General features: G+C 40.6%; 2 protein-coding genes across 4 annotated transcripts; both read left to right on the top strand.

Moving 5' to 3' along the window:
• The first annotated feature begins 4,044 nt into the window (after window positions 1-4,044).
• On the top strand, window positions 4,045-6,191 carry LOC137287956 (uncharacterized). Its single transcript, XM_067820323.1, has 2 exons — window positions 4,045-4,105; window positions 5,406-6,191. Exons 1-2 carry the CDS (start codon window positions 4,045-4,047, stop codon window positions 6,173-6,175), a joined length of 831 nt encoding a protein of 276 aa, XP_067676424.1. The 3' UTR covers window positions 6,176-6,191.
• A 1,248-nt stretch (window positions 6,192-7,439) lies between these two features.
• On the top strand, window positions 7,440-22,361 carry LOC137286805 (uncharacterized). 3 transcript variants are annotated; one of them, XM_067818806.1, is made up of 2 exons: window positions 7,440-7,844; window positions 20,081-21,996. In XM_067818806.1, exons 1-2 carry the CDS (start codon window positions 7,743-7,745, stop codon window positions 21,236-21,238), a joined length of 1,260 nt encoding a protein of 419 aa, XP_067674907.1. In that variant the 5' UTR covers window positions 7,440-7,742; the 3' UTR covers window positions 21,239-21,996. The 3 variants fall into 3 exon arrangements, with proteins under 3 accessions (XP_067674907.1, XP_067674909.1, XP_067674908.1); XM_067818808.1 differs by having other exon boundaries at window positions 7,810-7,999; window positions 20,081-22,361; XM_067818807.1 differs by lacking the exon at window positions 7,440-7,844 and adding an exon at window positions 14,149-14,291 and having other exon boundaries at window positions 20,081-22,056.
• The last annotated feature ends 421 nt before the right edge of the window (window positions 22,362-22,782 follow it).

Below are 22,782 nucleotides of genomic sequence, written 5' to 3'. Positions count from 1 at the left end.
GCAACTCGGGTACGATGGCACGGGTCAACCAAGTCAGTGAGTCTTCCCAGTCCCATTTGAACTAGGTTAATGTTTACTACAGCACTAGTCAAAGATCTAAATCGTGGTCCAAAAAATACGTAATAGCAACAGTCTTATTGTATAAAACTTCAATAAAATTTTATGTGAAATTACAATGTAGATTAAATTGTAATAGAAATATATACAGACGCACCTGTTTAACCGTTAATTAATCTTTGTGACTAGGACATAAGCCTTGCAAGAAAAACTAAGTACGCTGAAGCAGTCACCACATCCGAAGGATGTCCAACACAGTCTGCGAGTGAGTGAGTATGGTTTTACGCCTCTTTTCGCAATGTGCAATACGACGACCAAAACTGGGCTCCACACACTGTACCCATGTGGGGAATTGAACCCGGGCCATCGGGGTGACGCCTTAACCACTGGGCTACCTACCGCTCCTCCAATCTGTGAAATAGTTTCCAAATTTTGCTAGCTAGTCAAGTTATCTGCCTGTCGGAGAGAGTGATATATTTACAATGACCCCATGAAAATTCAGCAGCCGGTGAGCTTAAAAATTTACTGGCCCTACTGGATTTTTACTAACCACAGACTGGCGGGTCAGTGGCTGTTTGGCAATTCGTCCAATATGTTTCAGAGATTGGCAGGATCGACTTTACAGGGTGACTATCTTCAGAATTAGTCTTATACTTGCAGCATTCATTGCCGTCTACAAAGTCATTCAAGGGTATGTGTACATTTTACAGACGCTTCGGTGTATTTTTTATGACATTGGGCTGTTTCTGGGCATTTGTCATGCTTGTCATTCAGTTCTTCTACTGCCACACACAGCAATATTTCGGCTATATCTGTTTGGTATGTAAATGTCTTAATGTAGCTGTAGCAAGGACGACACTGATATTCTGAATAAATGCTTACTTGCGTGTACGTTTGTGTATTAAGTTTAGGAAACAAGGTATTATCAACGCTACAAGGGTAAATAGAAGAGCTGGCGGGGGTAATGGAGGCGAAGAACGAACTGAATACCAAGAGTGGCGCTTAAAATGTTGAATAAAACATATTTCACGTGAGTAATTATTAAATATGGGGTTGGAAATCTGAGAGCACAACCTAGTGAGGAAATTGGAGTGTACCTTTGATGGTGGCGATATTTTATTTTGACATGAAAAAAACTTTTTGAACCGGAGCGAGGGAAGTGCGTTGCAAACCTTTGCTCGCTTCGCTCGCATATATGAAGACTGGTCATTTTCTCTACAGACAGACAAATTACGACAGTCAACGACAGTCCACATGCAGTTTACGACAGTCTACAGGCAGCTTACGACAGTCAACAGACAAATTACGGCAGTCTACGGACAGATTACGCCAGTCTTCCGACATATTACGACAGTCTACATGTAGTTTACGACAGTCCAGAAACAGTTCACGACATTCAGAGGACGGTTTACGGAGAGTCCACAGGCAGATTCTGACTGTCTACAGACAGGTTACGGCAGTCTACGGACAGATTATGACAGTCTACAGACAGATTACGGCAGTCTGTAGACAGTTTTCCACTGAAACCAGACAGTTTACGACAGTCTACAGTCAGTTTACGGAGATTCTAAAGGCAATCAGTGCACAGGGCGCCAACAGGTAGCCAACAAGCAATCCACCGGTACCCCAGATTCACTATACCAGTGGTTTACAACCTATTCCACCCATTGTATTGCGTTCTGTTTTGTTAACAAAAAAGTTTGGGAATACGTTTTTTTGTATTTTTTATTGATCTTCTCTCTTAATGTTATGACTTCACAAATTCGTTGTGTGCGTGTGTATTAGTATATTAACCGGTACTCCAACACTGACTACGCGTAGAACGTGGCTAGAAGCAAATCCATGTGTAGTAATACATACAACACATATTGCTGCACTTGCTCAGTGCAAAGACGATGTTAGTTCGATTTCAATTTTCGATCAACAACTGTTTAGCAACATGGACACAGGGGACGTCATGGTTGTAAACGTTTTTGTGTTGTCGCGTAGGTTGCTGGAACCAATTCTAACCAGATCTTCAGGTGGCAATTGATTCAAACACACGTTCATAATTGTGTTTTAAAGGGAACTTTAAAAAGTGACTTGAAGCGACTTCGAGGACAGTGCAGATGTTAAAATTAGGGACAAGCATAAATATTTAAATAGCATGTGCATCATAATACACAAAAAACGTGTTATTCAACATTCGACGTACTCATGGACATCCCAGTGTTATCAAGACCTTACATGAGACGTACTCATGGACATCCCAGTGTTATCAAGACCTTACATGAGACGTACTCATGGACATCCCAGTGTTATCAAGACCTTACATGAGACGTACTCATGGACATCCCAGTGTTATCAAGACCTTACATGAGACGTACTCATGGACATCCCAGTGTTATCAAGACCTTACATGAGACGTACTCATGGACATCCCAGTGTTATCAAGACCTTACATGAGACGTAACGATGAAGAAATGACCGTTCTAAATGGCTGTCGCATCGGACATGTGTAATTTTTAAACTGAATTCAGAAAACACCGTCTAGAGACTATATGGTTGAGATCAAACATATAGAATGGTGAAGTTTCTTTAAATCCTTTAAATTGGAATTTAGAAACTGGTTTGATAAAGAGGAGCACTTTTTTATGGATACACAACTTCTTTATGAAGATGCATATTAGGGTTGGAACTGGCCGTCAGTAACCCGCGCTTGTCGTAAGAAGAGATTAACGGGATAGCGTGGTCAGGCTGACTTGGTTCACACATGTCATCGCATCCTAATTGTGTTGGTCGATGCTCATGCTGTTGATCATCGGACTGTCTGGACTCGTTTATTCACAGACCGCTAGATGTTCTTTGCGGTTTTGGTAGTGAATATTTTAGATAAAGCTACCGTTTTTGGCATGCTTCAAATCAGATTGGAATTCTGGAAGTTTCGACAGATACCGTAATCATTTCTTCAGCAGACTAAAGCTTAGTCTCTGAATATATAATTATAGTTTGTATAGAAATAAACGGTTCTTTTCAAATGGAAAAAGATTCCCTCTGATAAAGGAGATTACCAAAGGAAATTTAGTCTTGCTTCAGGTGGAACTTTAGCATGGCAAAGGGTGCTAGGCAGAAGGGAAAATAATGCGGTTCGGGGTCCGTGAGACGGTTTGTTCAGGTGAGCTACAAGAAGACGTGCACTGAATGTTCCTGAAGGCATGCAAAATACACAAGAGAAGTGCTAATTAAACTGGTATCTCTTCAAAGGACACGTGCACGGCAGAGCAGGAGCGTGGCGTTTTTTGTTACATGGCACACGAAACAACCAAACCGCCAGTCCTGGACGTCACACTGGTACCACCTTCGGGCTACAAAGGAAATTAAAGTCGATTCCTTTCTCCCTGTAAGTCAATTAATTTGATGTACAGATAATGCCGTCAGTGTATATTAGGCTCCAGTAGCCTGGTTCCTTCACTGTCCTTCACTGACAACGTAGACGAGGTAAGCTTTGTAAAAGTGTTCCTGTCCAGTAGGTCATATTAACATGACGAGTTAGTTTCTCCTTTTTTATGTGTTTGCGGATTGATGTGGATGAGGAAACACTTGTTTTTATGACAGTGATTCATAAGCACATATTCTGTTTTAGCTTCGTGATCATGGAACTGTGTTTGTCGCTGAAATGTATTAATATTTAAGGACTCTAGAATGTTGTATTCCAGCAACTGGTGCCATCTTGAACATCCGTCACTGATACGTTGTTGCTTAACTGACCTAACAAACAGAAAACGTGGAGTTTTAAGACTGGAATCAAACACTCAGGTATATGCCGGCAGTCTGTAAATATTGAGTCTAGACCAAACAGTCAAGTTATTAGTAACACGGGCATTGATATACGAATCTGGAATATAACAGACCAAAATTGACCACCCAGTTGGTACACGCCTACTGGGGAATATTCGCCTGTGCTTGCCTTCATGTTCAGAATGTTGAACGCCTTGTTGTTCAGATACCATGACGATGACGCTGACGATGATGCTGCTGTTCCTGCTGGGGTGTTGTGTCTCTCACATAGGTCAGTTTCCTCATTATACATTCACAAGAGGGTGGTGCGTTACATTAGTTTTTGAGTATCGAGTCGTCAATAAGGTCAGTGGACTCACTCCCAACCTTATCCTCCCATTCCTTAACATTGCCTTAAGGTTACCTTAGTGACTTGCGATCAGCTTAGAGGTTTGTGAAAGGAGGCCCTGGTTGTTTTCCATATGTGATATAACGTCACTGATTTGCTGGAAGATGCTAAAGGTGACGTAAAACCATGCTCACTCATTTAACACATTCACAAAGTTCAACCAGAAATTACTTGAGTACAGCCTGCTTCAAGAGGTTAATGTGTTCGGTTCGACCAACTGCACTAAAACCATTACTAAAAAAATTTCTTTACCCGTGAAGATCCGGACTGATCTTTATTAACCCGTGCTTGTCCTATGACGACGACTTAATGGATCGGGTTATCAGGCTTGGTGACTTGGCTGACACATGTCATTGTATCCCAGTTGTGTAGATCGATGTTCATGTAGATGATGGCTGGAATATTGTTTTTTACTCCACAAATCGTCAAAATTTTGGCTCCTTGTTTTTGTCGAATACAAACTAAAATAACTCAAAATGTTCATATTCTCAAATATTATTCTGAATTCATGCATACAATTACAAATTGATACATAATGATACGAAACTTTCTGCTTGACTGGCATAGAAGAAGTCATGATATTTTATGGACGGCAACTGTGTACTACATCATGATGCGACCTTTCGGTGCAGATTCACTTTTTTATAACATATGTTATATTTGGGATTACGCTTTCTAATTAAAGTACAAATTCTAGTACCTTTTGAAGGTGAGTACCATCTTGGATTCGAATCCGCACCCTCAGAGTCAGGTACCTAATCTCCAACACACAAAGTCAGCCGCCTAACCCAATCAGCCACCGCGACTTCCACAAAAAATGAAAGACGGACAACGGGTAGCCTAGACTGCATACTTTGTGTACCCCTCTGATACGTGTAAATTGGCACGGTTGCCGTGGCCGCTAGCTATGAGCACACAATACCATTTAGAAAGTGGTCAGATGTCCCATGTTATATGTGGGATTACACTTTCTTAGTAAATTACAAATTCTAGTACCGTTTTGCAGTTGAGTCCGAACCCGCACCTTCAGAGTCAGACACCTAATCGCCAGCACACAAAGTCGCATAAACCACTTCCTAAATGACATTGTGTATCAGATTCACTCTCACTTAACAATAATAAAGACGTTGCCATCGTGAAAGTATCATACATGATTTCTTATTGTATGAAACTATATATCCAGATGGCGTAAAACTTTGGGCATCGAGCAATCCACAGGCAGGCAACATGTGGCGCGGCGGATGGAACATACACCAAGATACCTACATGGGAGGGGACTCCGCCTCCGCAGTGTCCAACCCTGACGGTCGCACCAGCAAAGTTCACGAAATCTTCTTCAAACAAGGTTCATACGCTTTGACTGGTCCGAACAGCGGCACCCAGTTCTACGCCAGCCCGATTGCTTCCAGAGATTGCCTCACCCTCCAGTACAAGGTCTTCTTCCCCCCAGGGTTCAACTTCGCCTACGGTGGAAAGATGCCGGGACTGTACGGAGGGGGGATCAACTGTACGGCTGGAGGGGACCCAGGTAAGGACTGTTTCACGGCCCGATTGATCTGGAGAACCGATGGCATGGGAGGAGTCAGCCTCTTCGCTCCTGAAGTCGCCCAGCAAGGAGAATTCTGCAGCTCAGCCGATGTTGATTGTAATCAGGACTGGGGTCACAAACTTGGGAAAAACAGCTTCTTTTTCCAGGAAAATACATGGTACACCATGTTTATGACCGTTCGCCTCAACACCCCCGGACAGGCTAACGGCTACATCCGGCTCGCGTCAAATGTCCTCGGTTTGATGTTTGAGGTTAATGACGTCATGATCAGGAACACCGCTGATGTTCAAATCGACGGGATCTTCTTTTCGACTTTCTTCGGCGGCAATTCGGCTTGTTCCGCCAGCCCAGTCGACCAGAATGTCTATTTCATTGCCTTCCGCCTCAAGGATAACTTCTGTTAAAATATATGAGTGCAAATCAGCACGTTTTATGCATTTCGTAGTGTTAAATCTTAAAATATATGACTCACTATAGATCTTGAATAAATTGACCTGAAGCTCGATCGTCGTGATGTTTTAATGGACAGACACATGGTTATTAAAACTCACTCGTTTAGTAATATTTAGTAATTCATTATCTGTTTATTCTGACACTGTTATCTACACAATCATGCAGTAGCCACACCTGTGTATGTGACTATCGCTTGTGACAACAAACCAATCCCATGTTCAATAAATGGCAGGAAAATGCCCTCGTTAGAATGTGTAAACACACATGCATCCAATTGGAAAATAATTGCTTTTTAAACCTAAACCTTGGGATAGAATGCTGAATCAAAACCTAAAGACATACGATATGTGAAAAAACGTAACGTTTATCTGATACGGGAGAACAGCCTCAGGTAGGGTGTGATGACGTGTCGCAGGTGTGTTGGATTGTATACCTTGCAATTGAAAATAACAATGGTAATGCACGCCGATCCGTTGACCGTTAAAATAATAATATACAGGTATGAGTACATGTATTCACTTGCGTAGATACCAGTGAGCTGGGCAGAACTGTCCTTCAGCAACCTATGCTTGTTGTAAGAGGCGACTCAATGAATTTGGTCGTGTGGTGAACTGTCAGAAAACGTTCGTAGCCAGTGGTAAAGTAGAGAGTTACGACAGGTCGTAAAAGAACGCCATCGTATCCCAACTGCATAGATCGATGTTCATGATGGCGATAATTGGATTGTCTAGTTCAGGTTACGTTTATTTACAGATAAATTAACAAGCAAATAAACAAACAATTGACTAGAATTTAGCGAATTATAAATGGACACATTGTCATCATTTTCTTTATTTTTGAAGCGTTAGCGTGAGTTTAGTTTTCTGTCACCTTTAGCAATTTCAGCAACACCAAGGCGAGGGTCACCAGAAACAGACTCCACACATTGCAGCTATGTAGGGAATCAAACATGGATCATCACCGTGACGTGGGAACGTTTTAAGCACGAAGCTAGCCTACCATCATACCATTATTGAAAATGTTATGAATTATAATCAAAATCCACGGAGCAGTGTGACATACAGGAGAAGCACACAGCTGGATTACGCAAACAGGCCTTAACCCCTAATTCCACAAGCGCCTTATCTCAAACTTGAAGCAGTTACCTCACAAACTGCTCTCCACAATCAAAACCTGGCTTGATCCAATACGCATTACAATCAGCAGCAAGAAGTCAACCGTGGCTGTATGATTAGGTATGAGCCGGGAACTTACACCCAGTAAAAGAACACCAGTGTTCGTAATTCCTGTTTTCGTCACAAGCTAATACAAATATCTCACCATTGTTCACCTGTCCTGCGTTATCGGGATATACTTGTTACCGGCACCTGTTCATTACTGCCTTCTTGTGGTTTATTTCCGACGTAATGTCTCCACAATCGTGACTGGAATGAGTTTGTGTAGAAACCGTTTTGTTAGTTTGTGAATTGATTTTCCAAACCCTGCCCACTGATCTAGGATTTGATCGACTGATTGACAATGGATACGAGACTATTGGAGATCACCGGCCGTGGAATCAATCTCCAGACGGGATCGATAACGTCCAGGAGATGCATGGGGGTTGTGAGTCGAAGCGCACCTGTAAGTAGACTTACCTGACTCGAGTGTTCAGCTGATGTTATCAGGGGTCTTCTATGAGGCAAGCGGTAGATATATATTCGGTATCGTCAGCTAGTCCTCGGAGTTATGACGTTCTGTTCAGGTGATGCATCTCGGATTTATAATGCTGTGCTCAGGTAAAAGACATCGGATTTATGATGTTGTGCTCAAGTATTATACGTCGGACATAATGGTGTGCTCAGTTAAACCACCTTTGATTCATAATGCTGTGCTCAGGTAATATACTTCTGATTTATTATGTTGTGCTCTGGTCATTCACCTGGTACGCTCTGGTAGTAATGTTGTGATCAAGTTATACACCTCTGATTTATACTGTTGTGCTCAGGTGATATTCGTTGGATATAATGTTGTGCTCAGGTTATACACCTCGGAGGTATGACGTTGTACTCAGGTGCTATTATGCTGTGTTCAGGAAAAACACATCGGAGTTATAATGCTGTACTCACATTCATGATGTTGCGTAGAGGTATATTAAATACACATTGGAGTCATACTGTGTGTGGGAAAACGCCTCCGTATTTGATCTTGTGTTCAGTTAATATTCGTTGGATTTATAATCTTATGTTTAGGCAATACACAACGGACTTACAATGTCGTATTTAAATAACATACATGTGTTTTACATATTTACATGTAAATTCTAACAGTAAAATTTCAGGGTGGCATTTATATCATTCCGCAATTATGTCTCATGTCCATTCACATTCGCAGACCGCTGTCATGCCATGTCTTGTTCTTCTATGCACTTACACTTATAAATCTTGAGCAAGATACGTCTAACGCTCAATTTGTATTTTCTAGACTTCGGCATGTCCCCATCGACAATATTCATAATCAGGCGTATTAATGGGATATACGATTTTTCTAATATCATAATAATACTTTAGCTTTCCATTTTAAAATGGAATGTAATTGTCAATGCAAAAAATTGGGTAGTTGGGATTGTGTACTCCTCATGGAGCTGAGAACATGATTTGAATGCGCACTGATGCGTTATGTGGGGTAGTAATGCCAACTATTCTGAGCCAATGAGCAATCACTAGGTGACTCAGTATAAAGCTCAGGATTACATGTTACTAATGGCCTACTAAGTTTCTTAGGCATGGCTAGTTCATTATAGAATTAGCGTTACTGTGCGCATTCATCCCACAAATGGATAATTATGCTACCAAAGAAATGTGTTAGGTTTTGAGATAACATGCAGCACAATTTTCAGGAGGTTGAGGTTTTGAAAATCATAACGCTTTTCAACTGTGCACGGATTGCACTGGGTGTGAAACACAGTGTATAACTATTTTATGTACACATATAATCCTAACTATAAGCAGGTAACGTGTCACATGTACGTTATTCCGACCCCTGTCACATGCCTCTGCATTAGGATAGCGTTTTAGGTAGTCCCCCTGAGCAACACAGACACCTAATGCAATGTAACCTCTTGATGGTCTCATGGGTCATGGAGCAGTTGTTGACTTATTGTCATTACAAATGGTTGTATTAAAATGCAATTTCGATAATGTTTAATATTTCTCGATGAAACATTAATTTCCTGTGTGATACGAAGACGGTCTAGGATATCGAGGGGTCGTTAAGTAGCCTAGTGGTCCCAAGTCCCGAAGACCCGGGTTCGATTTCCAACATGGGTACAATGTGTCAAACCCATTAATGGTGTTCCCCGTCAACTTATTACTGGAATATTGCTAAAAGCGGCAAACAACCATACTCACTCACTCACTCTCTCCTGTGTTGTGAAACAAGACCGACCTGTTATTTAAGATATACTATGTTAACGTTCGCCCATTTTAATGTCATATGTTGAAAACAAAGAATCATCTGAAGGCAGATCTGATATGTTGAATTCCACCTTATCCAGGGTCATATATAAAACACGAATTTGATCTGGTATTTCAGAATGAAACTTCTTTGAATTTACATCTGAGAAAAGGGAGAAAAGGACTTTGTGAAGTCAATATGATGGCACATCACTAATACCGTTATGTGATGTTGTTTATGCGTGTTGATGTAGACCTTAAACCTATATATGAAAAGAATGAAATCGGAATGATATGAGTAGTAAATGCCCTGTCATCTGACGTGTTGAATTGTCATCTGTACGACTTGAGACAATGTTGTCCTCGCGTAAGATCAACATAACAGTTGCAGTTTAATTGGTCAGCATGTAAATGTATGTTGAGAAGCACCTATTCAGCGAATTACGTTCTTTAACCTTTTTAGCTCTTGTATTTAACAATGGCCATGTTTCAAACAGATAACATTCATTATATTCAAGTTTATCTTCATGAAGATCGTGTTTGCTACGATGTATGCCCTGTATAGCAAAGTCAACGACCTTTATTGTCATTAATGTCCAATCAAATAATGACTCATATCTGATATCAATAATGGAATAATAGGCATGTATACAATAGGACATTTTGGTCCGTGGAGAAAATATAGGTAACATGAATATATATTCCAAAATCATTCACATTCTTTGATATCCTGCTTGTCCATCTTATATTAGGAATTCCAAAGTTATGTAATAATGTAATTTTTGGAGACGTGTTTTTCTTGAGGGTTTGTTCTTGACATGCCCACTTACAGTAATTCAGCAATACCCCTCCACGCGGGTTCTTACTTTCTCGATATGACGTGTCTCGCGTGTAACATTGTTGTCCTGAACTGAATGGTTTATTATGTGCACACTGATGTCCCGAAATACGGGATTCTCGATATATATTCGACTGTCTACAACTTTTAATGTCTACAGTGCATACATCTAATATGATGACCAAATTGTAACGATTATTCGGGATTATTTCTTTTATAACGTGGGCTTCAGTCGAAAATAGGTAACAATTAAAGCAGAGGTGCAGGTTACAGTCATAGACGACAAAATGAATTAATCACGTGATCCTCAAAACAAACTTCTGAAACTAGTAACCTGGCTGTATGTTTGTATTAAAATGTCATATTCACACTTAAACAGCGAGAACGCAGTTAGAGAGCATACGTAATGAGCTCATTGCCTACTTAAGTCTTACAAAGAAGTAAAAGGATAGAAACTACAAAACTTATGAATTGTTATATCTACAATTTATTTATCCGAAACGGTATGCAGATAAGCAACATACTGCTTGTTTACAAATCCGGTTCCACTTTTGGAAATAAATAACTATTTTTAAACAAACACACACCTCCAAGAAAACTAAATATTTTTTTAAAAAAACAAACAAAACACATGGAAGAATAACAAAAGAAAGAAAAAAACCCTGCTATATTCAAACACCCTTGTATCGAACTATGTGTGGTACTTTGTCTCGAAGTGAAGGCTTGGTTCAAGCGTATTCCGTTTTAGTGAGTATTACACAATAACTGTTTTTGCCTAGACATTTCTAGGCATTCTTATGAATCTCCGATTAACGCGAGGACAACAGAAATATATTCATACAATGCTTTCACAGTGATTACTGTTGTCTGTGAGTAGTCGATGGTTCATACGAGCAACGCTACATTACAGGTGATATGTTTGTGTATGAAATCAATATTTGCTGATTAACCAATTATCGATCACCTCATATCCAGGTAACTAACCTGTTTCTATATTCACAACGTTAGGTGATGGTCCGGATATTAATCCCTGCAGCGTCAAAAAGAACATCATAGCTGCCAAACAGCTGATATATTGCCGCACTTGGATCTGAGAACGATACAAGTTGATCTCAGGCTTAGAGGGCCAGTACGTCAGATAGTGCTACGACCATATGCGTGACGTCTAAATGGGGCGCTTTTAACAGAATGTGATCACGTGTGGACAGTTAAGTAAAGCTCTTTCGGATCGATGCAAATCGTTGTTGCGTATTCTTGTGAGTGAGTGAATTTAGTTCTATGCCGCTTTTGGCAATATTCAACCAGTATATATCACAGCGAGGGACTGTCTGTCTGTCTGACTGACTGACTGACTGACTGACTGACTGACTGACTGACTGACTGGCTGGCTGTCTGCCTGCCTGACTGACTGACTGACTGACTGGCTGACCCGGTGGTTGTCTTGACGGTTGGCTCGCCCGCTCACTCACTCGCTCACTTACAAAGGTATTCCAAATATTTCGTCAAAGATCAACTTGTTTACTCATGAAATGTGGGTGTAAATGCTTTGAACTATCTGACAATCCGAGTCAAACGCTGGGTGTCATTATAAGTTCACTGGTCACGAGGGGCCATGGGTTGATGTACCATGTTTAAACATAAGCAAACATCGAGGGTACATCAACCCATGGGTTCCGAGGGACCAGTGGACAACGTACAAAATGTATCTATCCTATCCTTCTTAATATTCACAGGGAACGTTTTGTCAAAATTTATTTATTAGAATGCAAGGCAAATCTTTACGTAGCCATCACTAGACTTTGCAGACAACACAAGAAAAACAGATTTAGAATTATCTTCATTCTATCGGTTTGCAATCGCAAATTGTCAGTAATGTCCGTGCATCGTGTTATTCGAGAGAAAGAAGTACTATTACGAAGTACGGAATGAGTTGCTATTGGCAGCGGGGTACATCGAAATGTTCCTCGCTTGTAAGCGGGATACATTGAAAATAGTAGAAGAGCGCTTAGCCAATCAGAAAACGACATTTATGTATGAGGTAATTATAAGATGGATATATGGGTGTATGTCATATGATCTACTTACTATTGAATACTCTACGGGACATTTTTGCGAGGCTAACGCTTTATCATACGTTTTCGCATTCTAGCTTAATTTAAATATTTAGCTGGTTTTTAAACGCCGAGGCTTTGACGAGGATGTTTAAAACTAATTTGTGCGTTTTAGACTAAAGTTTTGTTGTGAACATCGGTGCAAATGACAGAGCTTCAAATTAGAAGTTACGTTGGCGAAGATTATCAAACAATTGCAACCCACAGGAACTAGCCCTCCATTCCACATGTATGTGGTATGAATTGAAAGAAATGAGTATCAGTTGGCCAATAAGTCTCACCTGTTTGGTCGTTTTGGTATCCCTGTGTTAGACAGGCAGCGGCTGATTTGTTTGGACATGTTACGGATATAACAAATGACTCCTCATTGTCTACACACTCAAGTGGAAACTTCAAGATATTTATGGACTAGACAGAGCATAAAATCTGCTATCATCTGTCTCCAGTCGTCTCTCAATGCAGTCCAGGGTGCCGTTTTACAAAACGGCGTATACGATAAGACGTGTTATGCGAGCTGCGATTACCTTATGGCTAAGCTTGCTTTGTACAACAACACCTTGTTAGACAGATCAGCGTTGACAAAGTCTGTGATTTTTGCTATATCTGAATAATAATTTTCTAAAGTGTTATTACTCAGTTGCGCAGATATACATTAATCTTATGAGTCACTGAATTGTCTGGTCCAGACTCACTTATTTACAGACCGCCACCAAATAGCTGGAATATTGCTGAATGTGGTGTAAAACTAAACACACTCAATCAGAACTGTGTTATTCAAATGGGAATGTTTAGATGGTAGGTCCGCCTCGATGTTTCTACGCGGGTCTCTACAGCCAAAATGTTGTAGTTTACATGATAGCTGCACCTAGACATTGTTGACAGTACTCTGAAAGTACCAAGTTTTGTGGTCATTTTAATTTGGATCAAAGGACAAAGCAACGCTTTCATTGTAAGTACATGCATACGTATTCATGCATATTTACACACACACACACACACACACACACACACACACACACACACACACACACACACACACACACACACACACACACACACACACACACGTATATGGGGGCTGGCGTGTGTAAGTAGGTACGTACACACACATACATACATACATACATACATACATACATACATACATACATACATACATACATACATACATACATACATACATACATACATACATACATGTAACGGGGCGTTTGTACAACGAGACGTTACCATTGACGTGTGGTCAAGCCACACCACTCTATTCAAGATGGACATTTAACAATGAAAAGCGACACGTGCCTTTTAGCAGGTTATATATATATAAAATGCTACTTTTAATGCTTAAAGACGTTCGATCAAAACGTTCAACATTGAACAATAACGAAAACAATTGGACAGGGCACATATGCTACATTGAGTAATTGTGATACTTGTGTCAAGAAGGTTGCCCTTTGACCTGTTACAGAACTATCTTCTAATCAATATTGGTTTCCAAGCGCTCGGCAAACGTTGGCTACTTTATAGCTCACAGGAGATATTTGTTTACAACCCCCAGTTGCTTCACTGTAAGGCTCATGTCAGTGAACACAGCCAGCTACTGGATAGTGTCCTAAAGTCTGCGTGCACAGCTTGAACGGTATTGTTAGAAATTGGACGTAATTGAGGATAAATTACTTGCTGTGTCGTGGTGAGTATAGTACGGTGTCTGTTTTCAGTGATATATGTGTTTGCCTGTCTTGGTTCAGTGCTTGTAGGAAATACAATTTCAAAGACCAGGTTCAGTGTGAACTTGTGAAATTTGTGACTAATATTCGGGGTTGACTTTTGAAGGAACATGATTTTGTCGACAGACAGAGAGCGGTGTGGATTCTTCCGCGTGTGTAGGACTGGCGGTGCTTTGCATTGCACTGAAAAGAAGGAACCGATATTTTACTGTATCCACCCTTTGCCATCCCGGAATCGATTTGCTCTCTAGTAAATACGGTTGTCTTAACCTGACTAAACGGGGGCCAGGGCTGTTCAGTGTTCACATAGGGCTGTGTCCTCGAACACTCACGGGTGGTCAGTTGCTCATGCTTTTGTCACTTGTCCAAAGCTATTATTACAGGCTCCGGTTAAAATAGGTGGACTGTTGCCTCCAGCGACATTCATTCATTCATTACTGCCGTACTATTTACCCATTGACTATCTTGTTGTTGTTGATGATGTTCAGATTTTCTTATTTGAAGCATGTGCATGACATCATTGTCATACGCCGCGATAGTTTAAATCCTTCAGTTTAAACAGTAAGTAGCCATGATGGACGAAACAGTGGTTGATAATGTGAGCAACGGTCAGGTAGAATGGCTCCGACAACTCACACTGTGTCCCCATGCGATTTACTTCCTAATCTATGTGCGCGGTTTATTGTGACAGTCACTATATTCTGTCACCTAATCACCACGTGGTTAGACGTGTACTAACTTCATACTGAAAACCCCTGTTGTTCTTAGTGTTTGTGTGAGCATTAGTGGTTGATGGGGGGTTAAGTTAGGGACATACATGGGGTTAGGCATATTGCTAACATACTTTGTCTGATTCGTTGGTGCTACCGAGCAGGGAAAGGAAATCAACGGACATGTTATTTATTGGACGATGTTTATTTGAGAAGCAGAATCCAGGGGGCATGTGATATTTGTTGGACACGTGGTATTTGTTCGCTTGAGAAACAGAAATCAGCGGACATAGTGTTTACATGTATTTGGTCGATGTTCATTCAGATGCAGAAACCAGAGGACATGGTATTTACTGGACAATGCTCATCTGAGCAGCAGAAATCAGCGGACATGGTATTTAATTGGACGATGCTCATCTGAGCAGCAGAAATCAGCGGATATGGTATTTAATAGGGAGATATTCATTTGAGCACCAGAAATCAGTAGAAAATATATGTTTATTGGACAAAGCCAATGACACTCCGAACAATTTTACAAGATAAGAGTTTGTTGTTAAACGACTAACAGGACGGAAGTTATTGACAGAAATTATTTGCAAAATGCCATCTGTGTCTGATGGCACACGTTTAACTGACCCGAAACCCACCCCTCAGTCACCTGTAACGAAAACTAAATGCGGGTTTTTTTGGCATTTTTAATATGCCTACGTTAACACAAGGGGTTTTGATCCACTCACTCACTCAATATGGCGTGGCTATTCATTAAGATGTTAATATCATGAACTCGGTGTGGACGGTGACCAATGGCGATGGTCACGCCATCACAAGATGATGTGTATCTATGGTTGTTTTGATCCACTGGAGAAAGACATCAAAATGTATGATTATCGTAGTGAGATACCTCCAGGGTATACGGGTCTGTGATACGCTGCAGGCTTACCTGTCATTTGGACATATCAGATATGGATCCTATCACAGGCTAGCGAGGAAGGTTGGATCTAAGTGGTAACCGGGTAGGAGTATAGTTTAGAGTTAAAGCGTATGGTATGAGAGTGGCAGAGACAGGCAGGCGTGACGTGGCGTGGCATGCATAGGTGTGACGATGCATGTCGCGATGGGTCTTACTGATATTATAAGGTTATGAGCATGACATATGAGCATAATTTAAGCAAGGGCATAATTTGTACTTCTGTTTGTTAAGCAACTTTAACTGTTAAACATTATACAGGATATAGACATTAAAGTACATTTTAGTGACAACACCCTTGCTTTCGGTTTCATAACTCCATGAGCGTACAGTGTACGATTTCAAATATGTCATGCCTACATATTTTCTATCACCATCAGTAAGTGATTATACTAGTTTGTCACGAAATGTTGAGCAGAGCCTCCCCATCGGCGTCAAACACATGCAAAGGCAAGTCAATTGTCGACAAAATGTTACCCAAAATGGAAACCATCGTCCATGTTTTTGTCACTGAAATATTCCCCACGTGTCTGTCATAAAACAGCATTTCTGTGTGTGCCACTGTTGGCATTGAAGATTGCAACGTTCACCTATAAACGTGTACTGCAAAGATCGTTCAAACATAAACTATGAAATAATGAAGTGTACAACAAAGAAGAGAAAAAACCTAAAAAGACTCGAGGAACATTCGTAACTACATGTATTACGTTGGAAGTAGATACATTCAGTATTACAGAATTCTACAAAAACATCGGCCGTTTCCATGTTTTATGCCATTGATATTAAGAATTCTGCTCTAGGATATCAATAATTACATTATTTAAACAAAATCATATCGTTGATGACAATACTAAGAGTGTATTTTAGATTCCTCAACACATATTTCTATTGTTGCCACTAAGTCAATGTGAGATAACAAAAGTGAAGTGTTTTCAGATTTCAATAAGTACTAAATAGAATGAATGATATAAAATATGTAGCAACCAACTGGTATAATTGCGATCCTAAGAACAATTCATTTACTATTCTCTAAAAAAACACATAATATGTAATGTTTATTATATATTTCTGATATCCTATATTCGATTTTATTATACCAGTAGAATATTTGGTGATATCGTCAAATGAATTATTCATATCATAAAACATGTTAATATATGGTAAAACTGGGTGTAATAATCCGCTTACATGCATAGGGTGTATTGAAACTTTCACCTGGGTTCAAATAAGGTTCATGAGATGACGGAAAACGTACACCACTAGCGGTTTTATTAGAGCGGAGAACGGAATTCAGGTCTTATTACAGGTCCTACTTGTAATAAGACTATAGAAGTTGTACATTGGTATCGTTTATGAGACAATGTCTCCGCCAAGGATTTTCCCGATGTCTGTTCACCAGTTCCTCCATGTTTCTGATGTGAAGTCAGAGTAAGTAGGCAATATTTCTGTTATATCACGGCACGGCAGCGTTCTGTAGTACTCTAAGCCTAATGTGGCACATGCTGGTAATATGTGTCACCTTGATGTAACTACCAGGACAGGTATGGTGCTGCCAAACCATAGTTAACAGTCAGAGTCGATCTGGGATTTAAACACAGGATCCGCTGATCATATCAACTATGAATATTGATGTACTGAAAATTGTAATTTCTATATATTCATGGTTTATATGGGTACATGGTGCATTGAATTATTTGATTATAGTATAATCACATGTCGTTGTCATGGATACGATGGGTGCAAAAAATCTGTATAGTACCATGCGCTATGGTTGTAACGAACGCAGATGGTGCACTGGTTCCAGTTCGGTATAACCGGATTTCGTTACACTCATTTCAACTAAAATATGCATCTAGTGGATAAACCATAGTTCGTTATATGCAACACTTCGTTATAGGCGCCTTCGATATAAACATAGTTTACCATATAAACTTCACAGTAAGTAGAAACATAGTACATATAGTATACATGTCTTAACGGTCCTCTGTTTAGTTTTCTTCATGTATTCTAACGTACAAGTAAGCCTTAGGTAAATAGCCAAACTAGATCAGATCATATACATGTATAAAGAAAAGACTTCAGCGTGTTATTTGTTTAGCGCCAAGAATTTTTCAGCCAGAAGTTTTTTTAACTAACTTGAATGTTTGAAATACTAATGTATGCCAAACAATCACAGATGTTGAAATTAGTAACAGTGCTGAGAGTGTAGTTACTCAGGATACTCAGAGTAACAGAGACTGAAATTGAACGTAAGTAACAATCAGGCTAACCTAATTTCGTCTTAATGTTTGATGGAGTTTGATTAGGAATTCATACATTATAAGTTCGTTCCGTATTAAACTGCTTTACATGTCTACAGTTGAATCGAAGTAACTGGTCGTGCGTATACAATTGATTGAAACACTATTAAATCTCAATTTAGACGTAGACAGATGTGTGTTATAGTATAGTTATTATGTTGAAATGGAAAAATTATGAAAAATATTAATATGAACAGTTGCATTCCAACGTTTCGCCTATATATCTCTATTTGATAGTGATATCTAAAAACCACTTCATTTTAATATATAGAGGACTCTGCGTGTGGTAGATACTGATTGTGATTACGGAAATGTTTTTTTAAGTGTATTTTGTAGACAAAGGCTGTCTTTGGTTTCAGACAGCAATACTTTATACAAATACTAACACTTCATTCACAGTATTCCAATCAAACTGATGATGTTGTCACATACGGTAGCTGTGTTATCGATGTTATATATCATACGTTTAATGAAAAAAACATAACGCCACGTTGGTATTGTGTGAGTCACATATAGCGAGTCCATTAACATGTAACAAAAGCTCCAAGTGCTGATATAAGCCTTGACCTTTCATTTCGACCCTTCTGTAAGGCTTTGTCAAAACCACAATGCACCATAAAGCCCCGGTATATTACCTCGCGAGAGGTATACGAACCATTGGTTAAATACAATGGTTATTAACAGCGAGTTGTGAGAGACATTTGAAACTGTAACAGGTACATGTCAGTGCAGCCCGATGACTACCGTCGAGCATGCACAATCAATCACAATAGGCTCTGCTGTATGCGCTGATATTGTCCATATACCTGAACTATACGTCACGTACCGAGTCTGGTGTGCGTGACAAGCATTACATGACACACTGAAGTGTGACTGACGATGTAAGATGATATAACTTGCACGTGCCTGCCATCACGACACGTGAGCGACTATAGTTTTAGGTCGCTGTAAGAAATATCCCAGCCAACTCAGGTCGGGGAATACCAGAAATGGGCTCCACAGAATGTGGGGAATCGGACCTGGTCTTCGGCGTGACGAGCCAATGCTTTAATCACTACCACGACAGGTGAAACTGTATACATTAGACTGATGTGGATACAGAGATCTTCTGGTTACACCTTCTACATTCATGTTTTATGCGCTAGGGTGTATTTAGTGTAAACGCTTTGTGCTAAACGCTGTAACTCATGTATTTGGTGATGTGTTTTTTCACAAGCCATCTCAGCTTAATGCAGTGACGAATAGACTTGCCTGGAGAGCGGGAGGTAGAGGGCATATATAATATAGCTGCCGGCGTTACGCTACATGGCGTTCTTCGTTACAGGAACAAAGCAAGGTCTTGTCTGCCCAGATTTAGTGTCTCGGTTGTGTATGAATGTTAAACTGTTGCATGTTAGATCAGCGGGTTGGAAAGATATAACCCGTATAAGTCTGGGAAGTTACAAGCAGCCACAGGCAAACACATGCACGGACGCACGCACACACGTACGTGCACACATGCTGCATGCAACTGGAGAAATCTTGGACACTGTGTCAACGCATATTTCACCTCAACTCATTTCACCTCAAATTATCTCACCTGAACTTAGGGGCGGTGGCATAAACCAGTCGCTCAATTCCCCACATGGGTGCAATTTCTGGTGTGTCTCGCAATGCTATTGCTGGAATATTGTTAAACCTGGCGTAAACCCACGCTATCTCACTCACTTGAATACGTCTATGTTATGTGATGTATGATTAAACTCTTACTACAGTTTCACCATTTACATTTTCAGATGACAAGATGTGTCGGCCAGCCTACCATGTCAGTGTCCTATAAGAGGAACACCTCCACCCCCGGTGACATTAAAACCCTCAGTGTGGACGACATTTACCTTCTAGCAGAGAAAGAAAGGGCAAGGTCATCGTACAGGAACCGCCGCCATGTTCTAGAACTTGCCCAGAAGGATGTGCGTCGTGATGACGGTCTGTCAAGGCCACACTCCAGTGCTAGCCGGATCCTGCACAAGAATCAGAATCTCACCACCTCATTAGATCCCCAGATGGATCGCAGAAGCAGAATGAGTTCAGCCCATTCCACACTGAAGCCGAACACTCCTGATCCAGACGATGAAAACTTGGACGAGGTGAGATCTTCTCACTCCTGTGAAGTCATGGGACCTAGCGCTTGTCACGAGTGCCGGAAGTCCAAGACACGTGCTAAGAGTAGGGAGCATGCAGATGCTTCTTTTCCAAGTCTAAGGGTGACACAGCAGAACATTACCACATCTACTCTGGTGAAGCGTCTGTACCCCGGGATGAGTAATGCCGATATCCATACTAAAATAGCCCGTGGTGAAATAGCACGGTCTCACCTCCCCAAGGCTCTGCAGTGCCACCCCTCTCATGACAACAACCCTGACGAAACTGATGATGCAACGCGGAGCGAAAAGCTCAAACAAAATGAAAAAACTGCATTCACGATAGCTAGGCTGAAAAACAAACTGAAGCGAGGTATGCCAAGCACACCAATGTACTTCCATAACATCCACGACCTTAATTACAAAATATTGTCCGGAAAGGTCCAGAGAGGATTAGGATTCACTAGTTTGTCCAAATCTCACGCTGGTAGGAAAAACGAGACAAGGCGAGATTCCACAGCCGATTCATTGTTCCCTGTTTTCGTGAGTCCACGAAAAGTCACGATGTACAAGGAACCATCATATAAGACATACTTCGGTCCTCCACTATTGCCGAGAGCTAGCCAGAAACCAGAACCATCCTTTTTTGCGGGTTCTGATTTTGAATACAAGCTGCCAGAAAGGCTTCCTGATAAGTTGGTGTTCGTAGACACGATGAGGCAACGTCTCCATTCCGCCATCTCCCTTGCCTCTTCCGTCATCAGCGACGACACCGAGTCACAGTCTATTGACAAACTTGAAATGACTGAATAGTCCTTCAGTGACAGCCGTCGGATCTCAGACTTCTTAAAGATGTGCCAGTTCTAGCCAAGAAGAAATCAGGTTGTCGTTCATGAATCAAAAGCGTTCATGTTCATATTCATGAATCGATCGCGGAGGCATACAGTGGAAGCTGTGAATACCGGCATCTGACTAATCCAGCAAGTTGTCGACGTTGGCTTGCATGTATTATCAGCTCTACAATCCGGCACATTGCCTAAGGCGGAGTATTTCCTCAGTCCCAATGAGTGCCGGATCAGACAGCTTTCACTGTATATGTGTTCATAATATTGAATATATAGAGTTTAAAGTAAGTATCATACCTTACACTCACCACAATGTTCCATGTGGTGTTATACCTTTAGAAAAGTGAATACATGTACACGGTGTTAGAACATGTCATATGTTTCATGAACATGTTTTGTAAGTGCCCAATGGCTGAAATGAAGTGACTGATGAAAATATATCAAAGACAAAAATTCAGAAATTGCTCTGTTGTGGGCTTGATAATTGTCTAATGACAAAATATACTTAGATAAACAAATAAAGAATCACAGGAAAAGCTTCTGTTCCTTAGACATTCTCCATTTTCCATTACCGGCTTTGAATAACGTTGTGGTGATGAAATCTTGAAAGTAATATAGGAACGCTTGTATTTTCCTGTGATCCTTTATTGGTCCCTCTCAGTAACTATTTATGTTCATGTGCACTACATATATTATTGATATTGAATAAATATTTTCCTGGGTGATTTGGAAGTGTAAGCTTCGGGAACACTTGTAAATGAGGTGAATGTAGCAGAACAGTTCTGACTGGATTGTGGTTTGTGATTTTACCCAGGTGTTATGGGTTAGACCACCTGGGATTTGCACGCATTATTATTAGCATTATTACTGGCAGAAAATATTGTACTTCAGTATCAAATACCTCTTCAGTATGGAATCATCTTTTGTAGATCCAATAACATTCGACTGCCCCGATGGTGGAGGTAATAGCCAAGGTTTAGGAACACCTGTGGCCCTAACACGTGCATGGTGTTTACATTCTGACAGAACAGCATGTCAAATGTGTATATTTTCATGATTTAAGCGTTTGGATAAATACAACTCTGGTGTAATATCGTCTGGTAAATAATGTTACGGTTTCTGGAGCGGGTTGCGCGATCTAGATGTGGAGGCCATTGTATATAAAAGTGTTTGGTTTCATTTATGTCAACATGATATTCTAGTTGACGAGTGCAGCCATAGGTATCCACAGCAAGAGTAGATGAAGATAACACAGTGATCCCAGTGATGGCGAGGATCTTCTGTACCTCGGAATGTTTATTCGTGAGTAAACAACATGGAAATAGATCCATATCACATGCAAGTTAGAGATATCCTCGGTCTTGTCATTATCGGGTCACCTAAGTGTGTTTGGTGTCACCCATGAACATGCAGCAACAAACGTCAAACGCTCTGAGTGTAGTGGCAATCCAACGAAGAGTTAAAGAGAATGATACGTATGCTATATCGAACTGATGGGTGACCACCTGGATC

The sequence above is a fragment of the Haliotis asinina genome, chromosome 6 (genome assembly GCF_037392515.1).
Source record: "Haliotis asinina isolate JCU_RB_2024 chromosome 6, JCU_Hal_asi_v2, whole genome shotgun sequence".
NCBI lineage: Eukaryota > Metazoa > Mollusca > Gastropoda > Lepetellida > Haliotidae > Haliotis > Haliotis asinina.
The sequence above is the reverse complement of the archived record's forward strand: the minus strand, read 5'-3'. Positions and strand labels throughout refer to the sequence as shown.

Coding starts and splice junctions, on each gene's coding strand:
- LOC137287956 (XM_067820323.1), top strand. CDS start 4,045: ATGACGATGACGCTGACGATGATGCTGCTGTTCCTGCTGGGGTGTTGT. Junction 4,106..5,405: donor GTGTTGTGTCTCTCACATAG/GTCAGTTTCCTC, acceptor CTATATATCCAG/ATGGCGTAAAACTTTGGGCA.
- LOC137286805 (XM_067818806.1), top strand. CDS start 7,743: ATGGATACGAGACTATTGGAGATCACCGGCCGTGGAATCAATCTCCAG. Junction 7,845..20,080: donor TTGTGAGTCGAAGCGCACCT/GTAAGTAGACTT, acceptor TTACATTTTCAG/ATGACAAGATGTGTCGGCCA.